General features: G+C 40.3%; 1 protein-coding gene across 5 annotated transcripts in view; it reads right to left on the bottom strand.

Annotated features, from left to right (window-relative positions):
• Positions 1-17,386, bottom strand: part of LOC119652274 (trissin receptor) — a 463,147-nt gene that overhangs the window by 22,652 nt on the left and 423,109 nt on the right. For all 5 annotated transcript variants that reach the window (XM_038056265.1, XM_038056267.1, XM_038056263.1 and 2 more), the window contains one exon: positions 11,384-11,592. In XM_038056265.1, the coding sequence (XP_037912193.1) occupies positions 11,384-11,592 (209 nt within the window). The remainder of the gene's footprint in view (positions 1-11,383; positions 11,593-17,386) is intronic.

Below are 17,386 nucleotides of genomic sequence, written 5' to 3'. Positions count from 1 at the left end.
AACCCAGACATTTCCATTTCCCAGGATGCCGTGATCTTTTATACTCCCAGAAAGACGTTTTGTGGATTCCCGCCGCGTATCTGTATTATAAAATTAAATAGTCCCCGCAGTATATTAGTTTATGGACGCTCCCCAGTGCAGGGAGCTGCAAAATTAACTGCAGGTTCATGATATTCGCAAACTGCAGTCCATTAGCATTAACTTTACCTCTTTTGCGGAAATTATTAACTTTGGTTGTCCATTTAAATTTATGGAGTAGTGATAAGAATGGGTTCACAGATCAAGTACGTATGCGGAAGATGAATTATAGGAATGAAGTGTAGGAGTGGACTTTCTCTGCTTGAGCATGGTGTATGTAAATACAGCGTATTATATGATATTATAATTGCAGGGGATAGTGAACTTTTGGTGGGCTGCCCAGGGAAGTAGGGGGATGATCAATAGGTGCTACCTCGAGTGAAGTAAGCAATTTGGGAAACAGAAGTCGAACGAACTTAGCTTTTCTTTTGGTTTGCCTTTTAGTAATTAGGAACTGAGAGTCCACTGAGATTGATGGCTTTGCCCTGAATGTGGCCGCAAAGGGTTGTGCCACCATTCCATGAAATAAGAGAAAGAACTATTTCGAAGAAAGAAGGTATCAACATTTGGTTGAACACTAATAATACTGACGACGGAGTGGTCGACGAAGGACCGTCACTGTGGGTGAAAAGGACTGGGCTAAAGTGAAACAAGTTCATGTTCGACAGAGAGTTAGGGAAAGCAACTGTTAAAGCAGAGACTTTCGTCATGCTTATTTGATTGTGCATCGAATTTTTTGGTATCAAAATCGTCAATCGATCGACAACTTGTAATGTAAGATGCACGACTTTATATTGTGGGTCTGGTTATGAGGTTCAAAATGATGGATTGAAGGACGGGAATATAGAGTGATTAGTTGGGATAGTTAAAGGTAACAACGAACATCGGAAGCCAAAGATTTTCAGAACTTTAATTTACTGCAAACTTTGGCGTAGGAAGAGTTAGTTATACAGGAATTTCTCAGATGTGAGATGGTCGTAATACCACACGGGGCATTTGAAAATTGAATTTCAGTCTGTCAGTTAGGAAAACATTGATATTGGGAAAATTGGGTTTACATTGATAGTCCAGTCTAATTTCATAAAGGAGTTTTCACCAAAATAAAGCTAAGCTAAAGTTAATATCTGCGAGATTGCCGGATCGAATTTTTATTCAACTCGATGACACTCACGTCGATTGTCAGCATGCCAACCATTGGATGAAAAAGAAGTAGATGTTGGGATGCTGATGGGCACGACACATTCGTGTTCTCTGTATCTCTCAGAAAATCGAGATTGGAAAGTTAGACAGTATTTACTAGCGGACAACAGTTGCTAGGGGTTTACTTTACATAACACCCTCGGGGAAGTTTAAATTCCGTGCAATTTGCATGGGGTTATTTGTACTCCGCATAATCCACTGAAACTACAATTTCGGAACTTTCCGGCCAGGTCGTTATCTTTAACCCCGTACCATTTGCCGGTGCTATGAACCAGTTCAGATTTGATGAAGAAATTCTTCTTCTTCAGCACCTGCTGCTTTAAACCAATTTCTTGTGTGCTGGATCGGTCTGATATTGTTTTAATTTTTGTAGTCAACGAAAGGTTCAAGATCTCTGCTCAGGTTGTGATGGGATGGAGATGGGACTTTGATAAAACTAAGGCCTCTTTCAGCCTTATGGAAGATTGTAGAAACTAGCTGTATTAAGATGAAGCTAGTTTTCTTTTTCTCCTTCTTTAACCTTTTTGATGGTCGGCTCGTCGCGATTGGTAGCCCAATTTTGTTCTATCAAAGACCTGACTGCATGCAGTCACGAAGCTTTCAAATCCCCAACCAGCCGGCCTCTTGGTCGCTTACAATTGACTTCGACGTTCAGACCAACCTTAGCAAGTGAAGCCTCGTTAGCACGAATTACGTGCACATATCATCGAAGACGCCTCTCTCGTAATTTTTCCACGATCGATGACCACGATGATCATTTCGTGTTATGGCACTAGTCCAATAGAACATCTTCGTCTTCATTACCCCAAGACTTCTATAGTCGGCCAATACTCAGTACCACAGAGGACAATAGGGCCGAACAAATTCCTATAAATTTTAGGTTTGAGGCGTTCCTTGATACGTCGTTCATAAAGAACTCCAGTTGTGGAACGTCACTTCATTTAGGTTGCGGTAATGCTTGAAGCAATTCCATAACGCAGTTCCCCGTTGCCTGATAGCAGTTCTGCCCTCGTCACTGCCACTCACAGTGACAGTGCCAGTTTCATGGGGATCGGTTGTCAAAAATTTTTATTGAGATTCAATCTGAGACTGTTCCATTTCTGGAGAAGATCCTCGAGATCACTTTTGCTATGAGACGCTGAGAAAGCATCATCTCGACAGAGCAGTATGTAGGGTATTGGAGGTAATGTCCCGTGTGACAGTGTCCATAACCAAAGAAAAGAAGAGTGGTGAGAGGGCGCTTCCTTGATGAACACTAACAGAGACATAAAGTGATTTTGATACACCCGCCATATCTCGCACTTTACCTTTTGGATCGTGGTAGAGAAGCCTATGCATGAGTTTTGTGGCACTAAGTGTTGTCGCAGAGCATACCCGATGAGTACGTGTGGCACACGGTCAAATGCTTTCTCCAGATCCAGAAATACAATGTAAAGAGGGCGATGGTGTTTCTCCATGAGTAACCGCGCAACGTGTATGACATCCGCAGTTCAGCAGTTCTTGACAAACCCAGATTGGTTCACGGGTATTTGAACGATTTCATGCATATGATTGTCAAGAATGCATTCAAAAATGTTCAGCAATCTGATCGGACGGTAATTTGAACATTCTGCTGGATTGCCTTTCTTTTTCCATATTGGAACTGTGGTACCTTCTTGCCAGTCAGATGGTGTTCTACCTTCCTGAATAATCCGATTTAAGAAGTCATTGAGCACCTCTCCAATTTCCAGATGCGACTCTGTCTTTTCACTGATTTCATTCGTTTTGTTGCTTCCTCGACTTCAGTGTCGATGACAGACAGAATTGCTCCAAAAGTCTGCTGTGTGAGTGAAAGTAGATGATGAGCAAATTCTTCAGTTGAAATCTTCTTGTAATGTTCTTGTCATCTATCCCTTCCGGCTCGTCAGTTTTTTTCACTAACGCAATAGAAGTGTTCGACTTACTGTGTGCGTTAGTGTCGGCTTTTGACAAGTCGATGCAGAATTCTCTCTCGCGATCCCGAGTATTCAATTTATCGGAAATATTTCTAATAATAAAATAAATACTGTCACCATCAAGTACAGGAGAAACAGTCCGTGCAATTTATCGGCTACAAAATCATAAGTCGCCAGGAACCGATGCAATTACCGCCGAATTGGTTAAATATGGAGGCGGCCAGTTACACCAAGTGGTTCATCAACTTGTGCTCAAGGTGTGGGGCAGCGAATCAATGGCTGACGATTGGCAACGAGGCATTATCTTCTCATACATAAAAAGGGGGATATTACGCAGTGCAGCAATTATAGAGGTATCACGTTACTGAGTACCCTTTATAAGATATTCTTTGCTATCTTGCTAGCCCGGATTGTCCCATACGCCCAGAACATCATTGGCCCATACCAAAGAGGCTTCACTCCAGGCAAATCAGCAACAGATAAGATTTTCTGTGTGCGGCGAGCGCTGGAAAAACTGTTAGCATATGGACAACAGTTGCACCGACTTTGAGGCCGCCTATGATAGCATAGCCAGAGTGAAACTGTGTACGGCCAAGAGAGAATTTGGTATCCCAACGATATTGATAAAATTGACTAGTGTGACCCTGACCAATGTGCGAGGCCAGGTAAAAGCAGCAGGATCACTCTCAAGACCATTCGACATCAACCACAGTCTACGACAAGGGGATGCCCTATCATGCGTCCTCTTTAACCTGGCCCTCGAGAAAGGGATCTGTAATGCCGAGGTAAATGCAAGAGGTACGATCCTCTTAAAGTCCACCCAATTACTGGCCTATGCTGATGATATCGACATCATGGGAAGAACGACCCGAGATGTACAAACTACCTTCATCCAGATCGAGCAGGCGGCACGAGATCTTGGGCTGCACATCGATGAAGGCAGGACAAAGTATATGGTGGCAACGTCAGCATCAAAAACCAACCAATCAACAACATCAAAGCGTACTGCTCAAACGGGAAGAATAAAGATAGGAGAATACAACTTTGAGACCGTTGATAATTTCTCTTATCTAGGGTCGAAAATCACAACCGACAACAGCTACGATGATGAAATCCGCGCAAGGTTATTGTCAGCCAACAGAGCCTATTTCAGTTTACAAAGACTGTTCCGCTCGAAACGTCTCACCATCGCGTCAAAGCTCTTACTGTACAAGACAATGATCTTGCCAGTCCTCATGTATTCTTTGGAGACTTGGGTTCTTAGCAAGGAGAATTGCGAACTGTTGGCCGCGTTCAAGAGAAGAATCCTCCGAAGAATTTTTGGCCCCCTTCATGAGGATGGACGATTCCGTAGCCTACATACGACGAAATCTGTGAGCGATACCATGACCGTCAGGTTGTGGATAAAATCCGGCTCAATAGGTTATGGTGGGCGGGTCACTTAATCCGTATGGATGAGGATGATCCCACCCGGAAAAGCGGCAATATCTATGGTAGAAAAAGAAGATGAGGCAGACCCTGCCTAAGATGGAACGATGGGTAGGTCAGAACGCCGGACAGCTTTTAGGGATATCGAATTGGTGGACCTCGGCGCAAAACCGGGATGTCTGGAGTTTCTTATTAAGGCAGGCCTAAACCGAATACCGGCTGTTACGCCATTGATGATGATGATCTCTAATAGTACGCTCGGGTGAAAGCGATCGCTTTCTTTGCTTTCCGGTTCGTATTCTTGTAGATTGGCTAGCATTTTATCGTCGATAAGCATATGTATGTTATTCCATCCTTATCCTGGCTTGGAGATAAGGAAGGTTGCATAGGCTTGTAGATAGTTTCTTTAACTTGGATTGTTCCACATTCTTAAGAGCTGATAATCACGTAAGTGAGATACTTTCTTCTAGCGGCGGGCCAGTGCGTTCCGCTATTTTATTGGTGGCTTGAAAATGAAAATGAAATGAACGATATTCTTCATTACAAATGGGGCCCAACATTTCTTAGGTTTGAAATACTTGAAAATGAGAAAGATATTCTGGTTTTGAACTCCGTTTCCCCAGAAGCAAGTATTCCTAAGCCTCAATTTCCCTTCCCACCATGCAGAGTAGGGTTCCCTGCCCTATCTTCGCTAGTATACCAGTTTGTTGTGTTTGTCTTTGAGACTTAGCGTCTGGTTGCTTTCCAGAAATCTCTGGATCTACGGGTCTTTGCGGCTATATGTTGCAATATGGTTCCTTACCTTCATGTGCAATCAAATAATCAAAAAATGTAATATTGTTTCTTCTTCGTAAGGATGAAAAGACGGATGAGATGAATTTTTAACGGAATACGTAGGTATTCGGCTAAATTCTTTGCCTTTCCGTCCCCAATGATTCATCCTCACTTTCTTCTCTGATTTCAAGAAGAATATAGAGTTTATGCGATTCCTTTTGTTTGATTTAGTTACCTAATACTCTGCGACGGGGAACATCTCGATTATCGGTTCTTCGTTAGTAACCACTGTGGGCGAAAGTTGTTCTGTACACATGTGCAACAATTTTATGAGGTTGGGATGTCATTTTGGCCATCCATGAGCTTTGCAGGAGCTCCGAAATTTAGGGACGGAGGAGTCCTCAAGGTTCTTTTCTGTGTTGGATGATTATTGTTTTGATATTTGATTACTTAAATTAAATAAATTGATACTGATACTGATGCTTACTGATTGAATTTCTTTGTTTTCGATTTAGTCTCCTTTCAGTTTTTTGCTTTTCCGTTTGCTATTATCGCTTTATGATGATTTTCATTTCATATCTTTTCTTTTTATTTAACTTTTCAACTACCGTCTGGAAAACTTTGTTTTGGTTTTTCCTCGAATATAGAAATCGTCCATCCTTCTTTTTGTTGCCTTTGGTTCAAGAAACTTGAAAATATGTCACCGCTTGTTGAGCTCGACCTGTCAGCGCACCGCGACGGCTGGCGGTGGTATGAAGCCACGAGGGGAGATTCTGTGGGTTGAGTTGATCCTTCCATGCAGGATGCAAGGGCAATGGATGCTTCACAGGATAAAGGAGTGGCTCGAGGGCAATTGTCTGCGCTTCGAGACCCGAACACGCACTCAGTGCATCAGACACATAGCCTGTTTCAGCTCTTGTCGGGCATATAGCAGACCGACGATTCAATTATAGTTATTACACATATCTGCAATCAGAGTTATATTTCTCCTACAAATTTGGAATTTTAACTACTGCTCGAATGTTTCGCCGTGATGGAGTGTTCTTTCGATAGAGATGCGGATTGTATCAATACTCTCTTAAGAACATCATGTTTTGCCATATTCCTTGACATCTTGCCAAGATATCGCTGGTATGTTCTTTCCACTGTGAAGCATTTGACGTGTCGCGGGGGGGGGGGGGGGGCATTCATTCGATTCACTCCGAAACTTAATATATTTTCATTGAAGGTTTATTCTTCTTCTGCATATAGTCACGTGCTCAAATCAGAACATTCGAACATCAAATTAAAGTGAAAGGTTTGGCATATTGTACACATACATTGCAAGAGTATTCTTATTTCTTCATCAAGCCCCGTGCAGTAGAATTCATTTATTAATCGACGTCAAAATTAGCAATTGCATCCACGAAAAATTTCTTTAATTCTTTAATTTTTCGAACTCGACTTGTAGTGGTGAAGAGTTGTGAGGAGTGCTTTGGATTTTAGTGGGAGACATGTTAATTTTTCTTTTCTTTTATTCTTTCAAGTTGATTATATGACAGATTCATAACACAGGGCACGTAAGTATTAAGCTTCATCTAAATTCTGCTATTATTTGCAAAGTTATTGTAGGTTCAAAACATCATAGAATGTATCACCTTAAACTTCCCGGTCTAGCACACTGAATACGTAGATGCTACCATGTTAGCTATGAACAAATGAAACCGTAAATATACATACATAAATGCACAAAACCTTCAACTTATAATAAGTTTTTTTTCTTTTAAGGTTTTGTGTAAAACAAAATCTTATTAGAGTGGAGCCGATTTCTGCTTGTCCATCTGTCTATCTGTCACACCTGATTTATTGGGAAACGGCTGCACCAATTGTAACGAAATTTGGTGAAAACACGTGATCTGTGAATCCCTTTACATATAGCAAGTGGCAAGTTCCCATATATATGAAAGGGGTGGTGTAAATTGTTTTTCACAGAATATTGTCGAGTGAGCTATCAAGTGATAGAGCTCGATTAGTACTTTTCGAAACTGATGATATTTTTGATAGTGGATGAAACACAGGGGAGCGAGGGCCCAAACAACTATAACAGGTCTCGTTCTCAGAACCTATCCAACCGAAAAATCTGAAAAAAAATCACAGTGGTGCATTGATGCGAAATTAGGGTTCAAAATACATGTCATTCCTACACCTGCTCCAAAAGGTTAATAATAGCATATTACCATATTTTAGAAATTTACCATGAAAACTCTCCCCCAAGTGCATCCTAGAAGTGGTGCCGTTGTATATACAATTTTGGAAAATTTAAAAAAATCCAGCTATTATTAACGTTATAGAAGGTCAAAATTGTGCATTTCACGTGAATTTATCGCACTCTAAGACGAATATGACGTCATCATCATATAAAGTGAGCTAATATAAACGGCGGAGTTGGAATTTGGAGACATATCAAGGAATATTTAGAATTTTTCAGTATGCACAGTTGGGAAAGCGTGCATAGGAAATTTCCCACACAAGCATCCATTTTCCGGTATTCTGAATTTTTTTTTTCTGCGAATTTCAACTTTCAGATTTTCCTCGCCCTCAAATTAATATTTTTACAAGGTTTTAATACTTTGCACTCACCAAAGGTAGATGTGGTGGTTAGCCTGCTAAGCAGGGAAATCGGTCGTGTAGATAAGATGCAGTACCGAGCCAAGTATACTTCTCAGAGCAACTCCTGTCTTGATTTTGCGCTGTTCACTGAGAATATCTTTGGATTTTACTTGGAATCAGGGTTTCGTTGAATACGAGATTAATAGATTACGGAAACATGCAGTGGCCGGATGAAGGAGCGGGATGGATGGAGCAGGATTTTATTCGCCTCTTTTGGGATTAATTTCATCAAATAATGCATTCTATAGTGTGCAATTACCTTAAATTTCGCCACATGTTGCACATTATTGAATGCATTCGAGCGAATTGATCGTGACAAAGGGGAATGATCTGCCGCATCCGCTAACGCTACTGCGCATGTTGCTGGCAACATGAACTCGAGAAGTTCAAGGTCAGGTTTAACGGGACCGACTGATCGAGAAACGGCTGATGGGCAGGGGAGTACAAAAGAACAATGGAAACGTGAGTTTTGGCAACGGAGTCACATCGAATGAGAGAAGTGCTTTTGTTTTCCGCGATTTTCTTTCTCGATCAAGGAGAACTTATCTAAAGACATTGTAACTCATCGGATTTTCCGTAGTTCATTGTATTGTGAAGTTTTCTCTGAATTTTTTGGATTTGGTAGCCTGGAAAGTTAGCCACCGATTGTAGTGAAAGTACAAAATTTTGTCTTTGTCAAGTGGAAAATTTGAATCGCAAAGAAGAGTTTCTTTCCTGCGTCAGTTTTGCTTGACATTTTTTCGTTAGACCGGAGCCGTGAGGTTGTAAAAAATTTGTTGTTGCAATTTGCTTTCGAAGATATAGAATAATTTCTTTTTCAATGAAGAAAGGAGGAAAAAAAATCGGAATTGATTTTGGAGCGAGGAGGAGCATGAGGAGACGCGAAATATCATATGGTGTGGAGTTGGCCGAGAAAATGGGAGCTACGAATTTATATGAATTGTTGGGTACTGACAAAAATGCAGGCAGCCGATTTTTCTTGGAGCTGCACGCTGATTTTTGCTTGAATGGAAAACTGGCTCGGGTGATTCAGTTCTTTTTATCATAGATGCTATTAGAGGCAAATTGACGTTTTTGGGAATTTGTCTGCGGGACGCCATTGAGTCAATCTAAACGAGCAAAGAACGTGAAGTACGAAATTATAGAGGAAAAGAGAATTAACGTTAGTTTTTTTTCCAAGAACTATATATTTTACTTTTATTATTAATATTATGGATATGTAAATAATATAATATGTATGTACATATCCATATAAAAAAAGGAAATAAGCAGCGTTTTGATGATTTATAGCCTATTTTGGATTAAAGATGATTAGGTGTAATCATATTTAAGAATACCGACTGGTAAAAAAGTATATGTTGACCAGAGCTCTGGGAGAGGGATTTATTTGGACATTTTTTTTAGATTCTTTATTATCACTACTTATTCTCATTCTCTTTTCGGAGTGGGTCCTTCCATTCCTTTTTTTATTTTTTATTTCTTTCTTTAGATACTATTATTATTTTATTTACTTTCATTTACTTCTCTTTCATTACTACTTTGGTCATTTGAACATTTTTCTTTTCTGGCACTTTCTCTTACATTATTTATTTTGTCTTGTTTGCATGATTGTATCATATATTCTTTTTCTTGAATATAATACCAAGTATGAATTAACTCAATCATCAATTTGAGAACTTCTTTCTTTTCTCCTCCTCCTTAACCCGCAAAACTCTAACAAGATGGGGATATCCTCTAGAATAATGGCCAGGGGATGTCAAGGAAGGGAGTGAACTTCAGTGGCCGCGCCTCAATAACCATCTGAGGCAGAAGGAACATGGATCGAGACTGTGATCCGTTGTGGATCTCTTCCCCTCGATCGCGGCACTCACGTCCGGTGAGTTACGGTTCCACGCGTGCGATCGAGCCGTCGTTTTCTTTATTTTCCTTTTTCAGGTTTTAGCTCGCGTTTTGGTTAGGCGATACAAAGCTCTATGTTTGTGTAGTTATTTTTTTTAAGCCACGTGAATTTTGAATAATGACAAGTCCCCCATATTCTGAAGCTTGGCTAGCACAGAGGCGTGCAAGCATGTGTCGACAGAGCGCTCCGATGGAGCTTCGGTATTTGCAGGCGGACCTTTATGGTCAATTTCGCCAACTTTTTAGGTTTTTGGGTTAACTCTTCCCTCTAAGCCGTCTTCAGCCACTCTGGATAAACATTTGATTATCGCAATTCAATAAGTCTCATTACGAACAACCGGAGGCAGATTTTTTGATTTTATTTATTAGACCTGTGACCTGAGACGCACCGAACCTTGCATCTTCTAACTTCGAGAACATTCTTTATTTCTGGACAACCTGGTGTACTTGCTCTTGTTGTGCAATATCGAATATATTGTCGGAAGAAAGCTTATTTGTCTGTACGATTTGACTTGCATGGCATCTTTTCCAGGTTTTGGAATCATTGTTGCGATTGCATTCTTCTAACAGTTTGCGAAATATCCGATACCAAAAATTGCATAGAAGATATAGTACAGTAATTTGAAGGCTTTTATTGGCAGCTGTTTTAAATGAAAGAACTATGAGTTCGTGCTAATTGTTAATACTTCGAATGTCAGTAATTTTCCCTACAATATTATAAATGACCATATACTGTTGTTTGAGCTAGAAGCGCTTTGCTTTAAACGTGATAAACGAATCACACACTAATTCAATACCCAGACTAAATGTCGCAGCTAGCAGCATTGTTTAACTATATTCCAGTGTGAACTGGTAATTGTCAACAAAAATTATCATTATAAAAGTCAAACAGGACTTAACATTTCAATTTCATTACGAATCTTATTCGTTTCATTCACTGAACATATCACAGTACATACATTTCATAATTTACATCATTACAAATGCCACAGGCTGAAAATGCTAACATGTGTTAACATACGACGAATGTATTAAACTTATTCAGTCTAATCTGATGAGTTGTTCTTTTCCGGAAAGTGAACTTGTAATTAGGTGACCTGAGTGGAAAAGCATCTACGGTAAATTACATCTGAGTAAACTTCTCAAGTACCGAAAAGCCTCGGATGATATTTACACCAAAGGAAGGTATTTGCACGCATAAGTATATCTTGGAGCGATTAACAGAAAACATGAGAACTGCCTACTTATCAGCAATAATTTTCTATCACCCTTCCTACGATCCTCTTAGTACGAATGGTTTCCCGCAAAATCAAAACTGCCAAACTGATTAAGTATTCACGTCGAGGTTAATAATAAGGAGAAACAGACGCATGAATATATTTGAAGAAAGCAAAGCACTAGAAATATGTACGCATACTTACCAATATTGCCACATTTTCCGAGCATGAAATGGCAAATTACACAGTGCAAAAGTGAGCACCACAATAATTAGCATTCTAATGACACCACGCCTGGCTCGCAGGACATTGTTAGATGAATGTGACAGCTGTGTCAATTGCGTCCCATGGCGTTGATGGAAACTCTGCTTCTTCCACGTAGTAACCACAACCTTGTCAGATTCGACGGACACCTGTAGAATTCGGCCAAAAGCACGTGCGTAATCAATTCACAGGCAAAGAAATATCGTAGCCCATCCATTAGCACCATTTCAGCAAGTTTCCAAGCAGGGATAGTCGAGTACAGTCCATTGTCGAGTAACCATTGTGAAAATTCAGGTAGAACGTGGAAGACCAAGTGATTCATGTTAATAATTTTGTTTATTTTCCAAAATGAATCCCCCGTGGACCGGCATAATAAAGATTCCATGAAAAGAAAAAAGAAATTATATGAATATTTCGAAGGATGAAAACATTGAGCTAGTAGAGCTTGAGGCTATATTGAATGGTGGGAAGCTTACAATATCCGGCCAAATTGTTATTACTTGCGAAAACTCTAAGCCAATTTAAATGAAGTACTTCAATTTTCTTCTCTTTCGCCGAGGTTTTGTTTGCCATGGTGCTAGAGCTACAGAATAAACTAATAAACGCTGTAATGCCAACAATAATATTGGTGTAGAGATTCTTGATACAACAAAGTCAGGGTTGTGCATGCTTCACGATAAGTAAGCCAGACGTGCGGAATGTGACACGATAATTGCATGGGGAAAGCAATGCAAGGGATAATATAAACGATGTTCTATAAATTTCTTGAGTACAGGTCAAGGTTAAGAAAAGCTATCGGGACAACGTGACATTGGTTAATCTGAACCAAATAATCGCATATGTCTCATAGGATCACAACTTTTCCTCAAGAAGGTAGCGGCGGTTAGTATAGTACAAAGGGTAATATAGTAGAGCATCCAAATGGCTGAAAATGTAGGTTGCTTGCATTGTCAACTACACTCCGATGCATTAGAAAACCATTAAGATAAATAGCTTCTTTCAAATAGCCGTGACCCTCAGCGTGAGGTCCCAACCCACGGCTCTAAGATGCTTGGTCAGGTAAACCAGTTTTGTAGCATGTTGATTAAAGTCTAATCTTTAAGGGGGCTTTACACGCAACGATAACTCGTAACAATTCATTGAACGATTTATCGCTCCAACAAATCGAAAGAGTAGAGCACTGTCTACTCTTTCGATTTGTTGGAGCGATAAATCGTTCAATGAATTGTTACGAGTTATCGTTGCGTGTAAAGCCCCCTTTACACGCTACACTAAATTGTAACGATTTCTTGTCAAATGTCACCCTACATCGACCCCCCAGTCTTTATAAAAGCTTTAACCATGGAGGAAGTAGTGTTGCTGTCGCTGTACATCGGTTGTTTGGTGAGAAAGGTGAAGAATCGTTACGATTCCCAGAAATTGATGCCGGCCGGCATCAACCATCCACTCCAACTCCAATCCCAATAAATCGCTACAATCTCCCGTTTACACACAACGATAAATTGTAACAATCTGATCGTTACGATAAATTGCTACAATGTATCGTTGCGTGTAAAGCCCCCTTTATGAATTGAGCTGATTATGGATGAGCATGACCTAGATTCTATTTTCAGGTCGTCAAAGTTTTATGTAAGATAAAAATGGACTCCACAAAAATAACATATTTAGCAATCGAAGTAGTTCATGCCCATGGAAACTTGCGTTTATATCAAGAACAATATATTGGCTCTTTACCTTTGTTTATTCTATAAATTGGCTTGCTATTCTCCCGCTTTTAAAATACCCATAAAAGTTTTCTCACTTTTCGCTTATAAGTGGCAGCTTTGTAGGAATGTCTGGTACTACAGACCTTGGGCTATAGGATAGAAGGTTTGCCCTGCCCCAGCTTTGTTTGCTAAAGGTAACCCTTTTTGTTCGATATTCAAAAAAGGGAAGATGTTCTTGTGTATCCTTTTATACTAACGAGGGATCGCTCATTTGATTTATTTTATATATTTTTATTTTGTTGGAGCAGCAACTTAAACAAAAGTCTATAAATGAATGTTTAACATATTGAAGAGTATATAAAAATTACTCAGCGCGAGAAAATTCATATATTTTAGGTCTAAGAGATGATAAGATAAAACAAGTCGGGAAACCACAAGCTGGACACTTCAGTTATGAAACGTTTTGTATGTTTCTTACGTAAGAACATTTGAGGGGATCTTTGTCCCAGTAGTACTTACTATGCAATATACATTTATATATTATGTGATAATATTCACTTTCGCGTGCTACTGACATTCAAAGTTTTAGATTTGCACTGAAGTAACAATTTTAGCCTGTTAAAACTTTGCTAGTAATAGTGTGATCTGCCCAGAACTGAGCGATATAAATACCTCGGGTCGACGCTATCAACCAATGGAGAACTGCGTTATGAAATTGCTTCACACATTAACGCAACCTGGATGAAGTGGCGTTCCATTGCTTGTGTTTTTTGTGATCGACGCATCAACGAATGTCTTAAATCTAAAATTTACCGCAATGTCGTCCGTTCTGTCGCTCTCTATGGTTCTGAGTGTTGGCCAACTATAAAAGACAATGAGCGACGTCTTGCGGTAATAGAGACGAAGATGTTATGTTGGACTAGTGGTGTCACACGTTTTGATCACATCCGAAATGAGGATATCCGCGATCGTTATGGGGTTGCACCGATCGTGGAAAAGTTGCGAGAGAGGCGTATTCGATGGTATGGTCATGTAATTCGTGCTAACGAGAATTCACTTGCCAACATTGGTCTGAACATCGAAGTCGATGGTAAACGGCCAAAAGGCAGGCCTAAACAACGGTGGCTTGATACGCTGGATGGCAATTTAAAAGCATTGAGATTGCACCCAGATCGGGCATTCGATAGAGCCAAATGACGAAACCGATCACGACGAGTCGACCCCGCTTGTGAACGGGAAAAAGGCTGAAGAAAAAGAAGGATAGTGCGATTTCCACCAAACTTGGTGGGACTATGGTATGCTTTATATTACTGCATGATTCTAAGATGAACTGAAGAGGGGGTTTTACAATTACTAAAAATTATAGTAATGTACTTTTATTAACTTTATTTCAATAGATATCGAAATGGAGGGTATTTCGAAGCCTGAGCACCGGGTAGTGGCAGCTCCGTATTTTTTTTCAGATTTTTCGAATGGGTAGACTCTGAGAATGGGTCCGTGAAAGAAATCACCACTTTCCAGCCTCCGAACTGATACCAACTTCGAAAAGTGATATACAAATCGACACCTTTATTTTATATCCCACATGACTATGTTTGATGGAAAAAAATGTTGCATCGCCTTTTGCATGTATGAAGCCCCTCCCTTAAATTTCACGTCTAAAACTGTGACTGTACGAGTGGGCGTTCACAGTTTCCGCCAAATTTGGTGTCATGTAATTTTTAATAAGGCTTTGTTTAACACAAAAACCTAAGAGCAAGGTTTATTATATCTTAGATTAGAAAATTTTACGTTTCATGGTTGGTTTCCCTTTATAGGTCGTGTTGGTTGGTTTTTTCCAGAGTAGTTTAGCTTTGTGCGCACGATCGTCTGGCTTCTGGCTTTTATACTTTTTTATACTACTAAGAACATTACTGTGTCCAGATGGCTCTAATGGTTAGAGAGCTGGGCCATCGTAGTAGAAGATCGCGGTTCAAATCTACTTTCTCTAACCTTTCTCTAGGCTTTCTTACTTAAAACTTTGCAGAATCTTTCCCAAAATATATCTTTTTTCCTTAGCCCTCTACTGATCAGATGGACCTCCTTTTGGCGTGGAATAGTCGATTCTATTGTTAGGCATAGCCACCAACGGGATTGTTGTACGTCCACTTGCTAACCGATTTGATTGCGTCAAAGTAACTTTTGGTTGAGCGTGTGCCGACATGCCAGAGATGGGTGCTGACAGAGGAGCTTTTGTATATGCGAAATTATCTCAGGTTTATATTGGATGGAATAGCAAATACGGACACTTTACGCGTATGCTATGCGTCATGTGATGTTGGAACCGTCGTATGTCGTCTGAAGCAAAGATATATTACGCTTTCGATGTTGCTCATTACTACAGGTAGAACGCTCATTTCGTTTGTATTTACCTTAAGTGCTACTCTCGCTCTCATTATCATGATTAGCCGCGCAACAACCGGTATCCGGCCTGCCTTAGTAACTCCAAGCATCCCACACACAAAATCAATATCACTAACAACTGCTTCGCGTCCTGGTCAACACTACCGCTTCATCTGAGAAAGGATCTGTCACGATATTGTCCTTATAGATTTTCTTCACGCATACGAAGTGCGCGATATTGTCCATTTGATTAGATGTTTGATGTGGGTAAGTTGGAACGCAGTTGATATTGTCCCAGGCCCTATGTTCGAAAAATGCTTCTCTAATTATAAGTCAAGACCAGACTGCCACAGTCGAAAGTCGAGACGCGGCCACCACCAAATTGGTCACTTATTTCGTTGTATGGGAAGGTGTTATAAGAGTCTACCTTGGAGTAAAGGTCACCTATCCCGATCACAGGTTGTGCGTGTTTGCGATGGTCAATTTTTGCGACCTTTCATAACGTAGGCATTTTTAATATATTTGGATAGAAAAGGGGATACATATCAAGTTCTGACGGAAAATGTTTGTTCGCTTTCGTTCGCTGTCAGATTACGAACGTGATATAGATGCTTAACACCAGAGGGCAGGAAAAAATGAAAGAAAATGATTCCGTTCGTACTTCTTGGACAAATATTCAAAAGAGCCAAATGTACAAGGCCAGGAAAGTACTTTGGTGTGGCAACAACTTTTGTCAAAAAATAGGTCAGCCGATGTGAGGACACAGAAAATATTGAATAAATCGTAGGGACACCGGAACATCAATAGAGGGTTGAGTTACAAGCCTCGGAAAAATGCTAGAGTGTTCACCTCAGTCAGAATGCACTGGATCGCCGTGATTCGTGAGAAGAAAGAAGAAATGGTCACACTTACGTGATCACAAACTATTACGAATGTGGAAGAATCGTGGAATAAAGTGGTCTATGCAACCCTCGGGGTCGCGAAGCCAGGTAAGCGGTCCATCAACCGAGATACCTGGCTTTGGAATAACGATGATGAAATGGAAATTCGTCAAAAGAAACGCCTCTACCACTAGTTTCTCGATCAACCGCTAACTAATTTGAGAATTCGCAAGGATACCAGCCTTGAAATAAAGAAAGCGATCCCTGTCACTCGAACGGCCCATTACGGAAATGTTTACGATAAGCTGGACATTTATGATGACGAGAAACAGTAGCTAAAAGCCGACACGAGCACACACAACATGCCGAACACTTCTGTTGCATTAATGACAACAATGGTACTGTATTTGCGGCCGACGGGCCGTGACAGAAACGTGGCGAGAATATTTCGAGCAGATTTCAATGGAACAATTGGTTCATCCTCCACTCCACAAATTGGGGAGAGAAACAGAACCTGACGACATCGCATCTGAGCTCTGGAAAGCGAAGAGCTGGAACCCAACACTTTGGAGGGGGAGGTCAGTGAATTATTCATTCGTATTATTGAGGAAGATAGAGCATCATCTGACTGGCAAAAAAGTGCCACCATTCCAATATGCAAAATAGAAAGGTAGTCCTGCAGTATATTCAATCTACCGTCCTCTTCGGCTGGTGTCCCATACCATAAAGATTTTTGAACGCATTCTTGACAATCGGTCGCCGTTTTGGTTATTCGCAGGTATGAAAGGAGTTTTGTACTCATATGTGGGAAGGTTCCGTTACAAGAGATTCTCATTTATATGTAACTATTAGCATTTAATATATCAGACTAGCCACTTCGGTGTGATAATGTCATTGTTCGCTATTTGCGATTACAGTAAATTCACACTAAATAGACAAATTTAAACTTTTATAGCTTTGTAAATAATAATGTA

This window comes from Hermetia illucens, chromosome 3, assembly GCF_905115235.1.
Source record: "Hermetia illucens chromosome 3, iHerIll2.2.curated.20191125, whole genome shotgun sequence".
In the NCBI taxonomy this organism is placed as follows: Eukaryota; Metazoa; Arthropoda; class Insecta; order Diptera; family Stratiomyidae; genus Hermetia; species Hermetia illucens.
The sequence above is the reverse complement of the archived record's forward strand: the minus strand, read 5'-3'. Positions and strand labels throughout refer to the sequence as shown.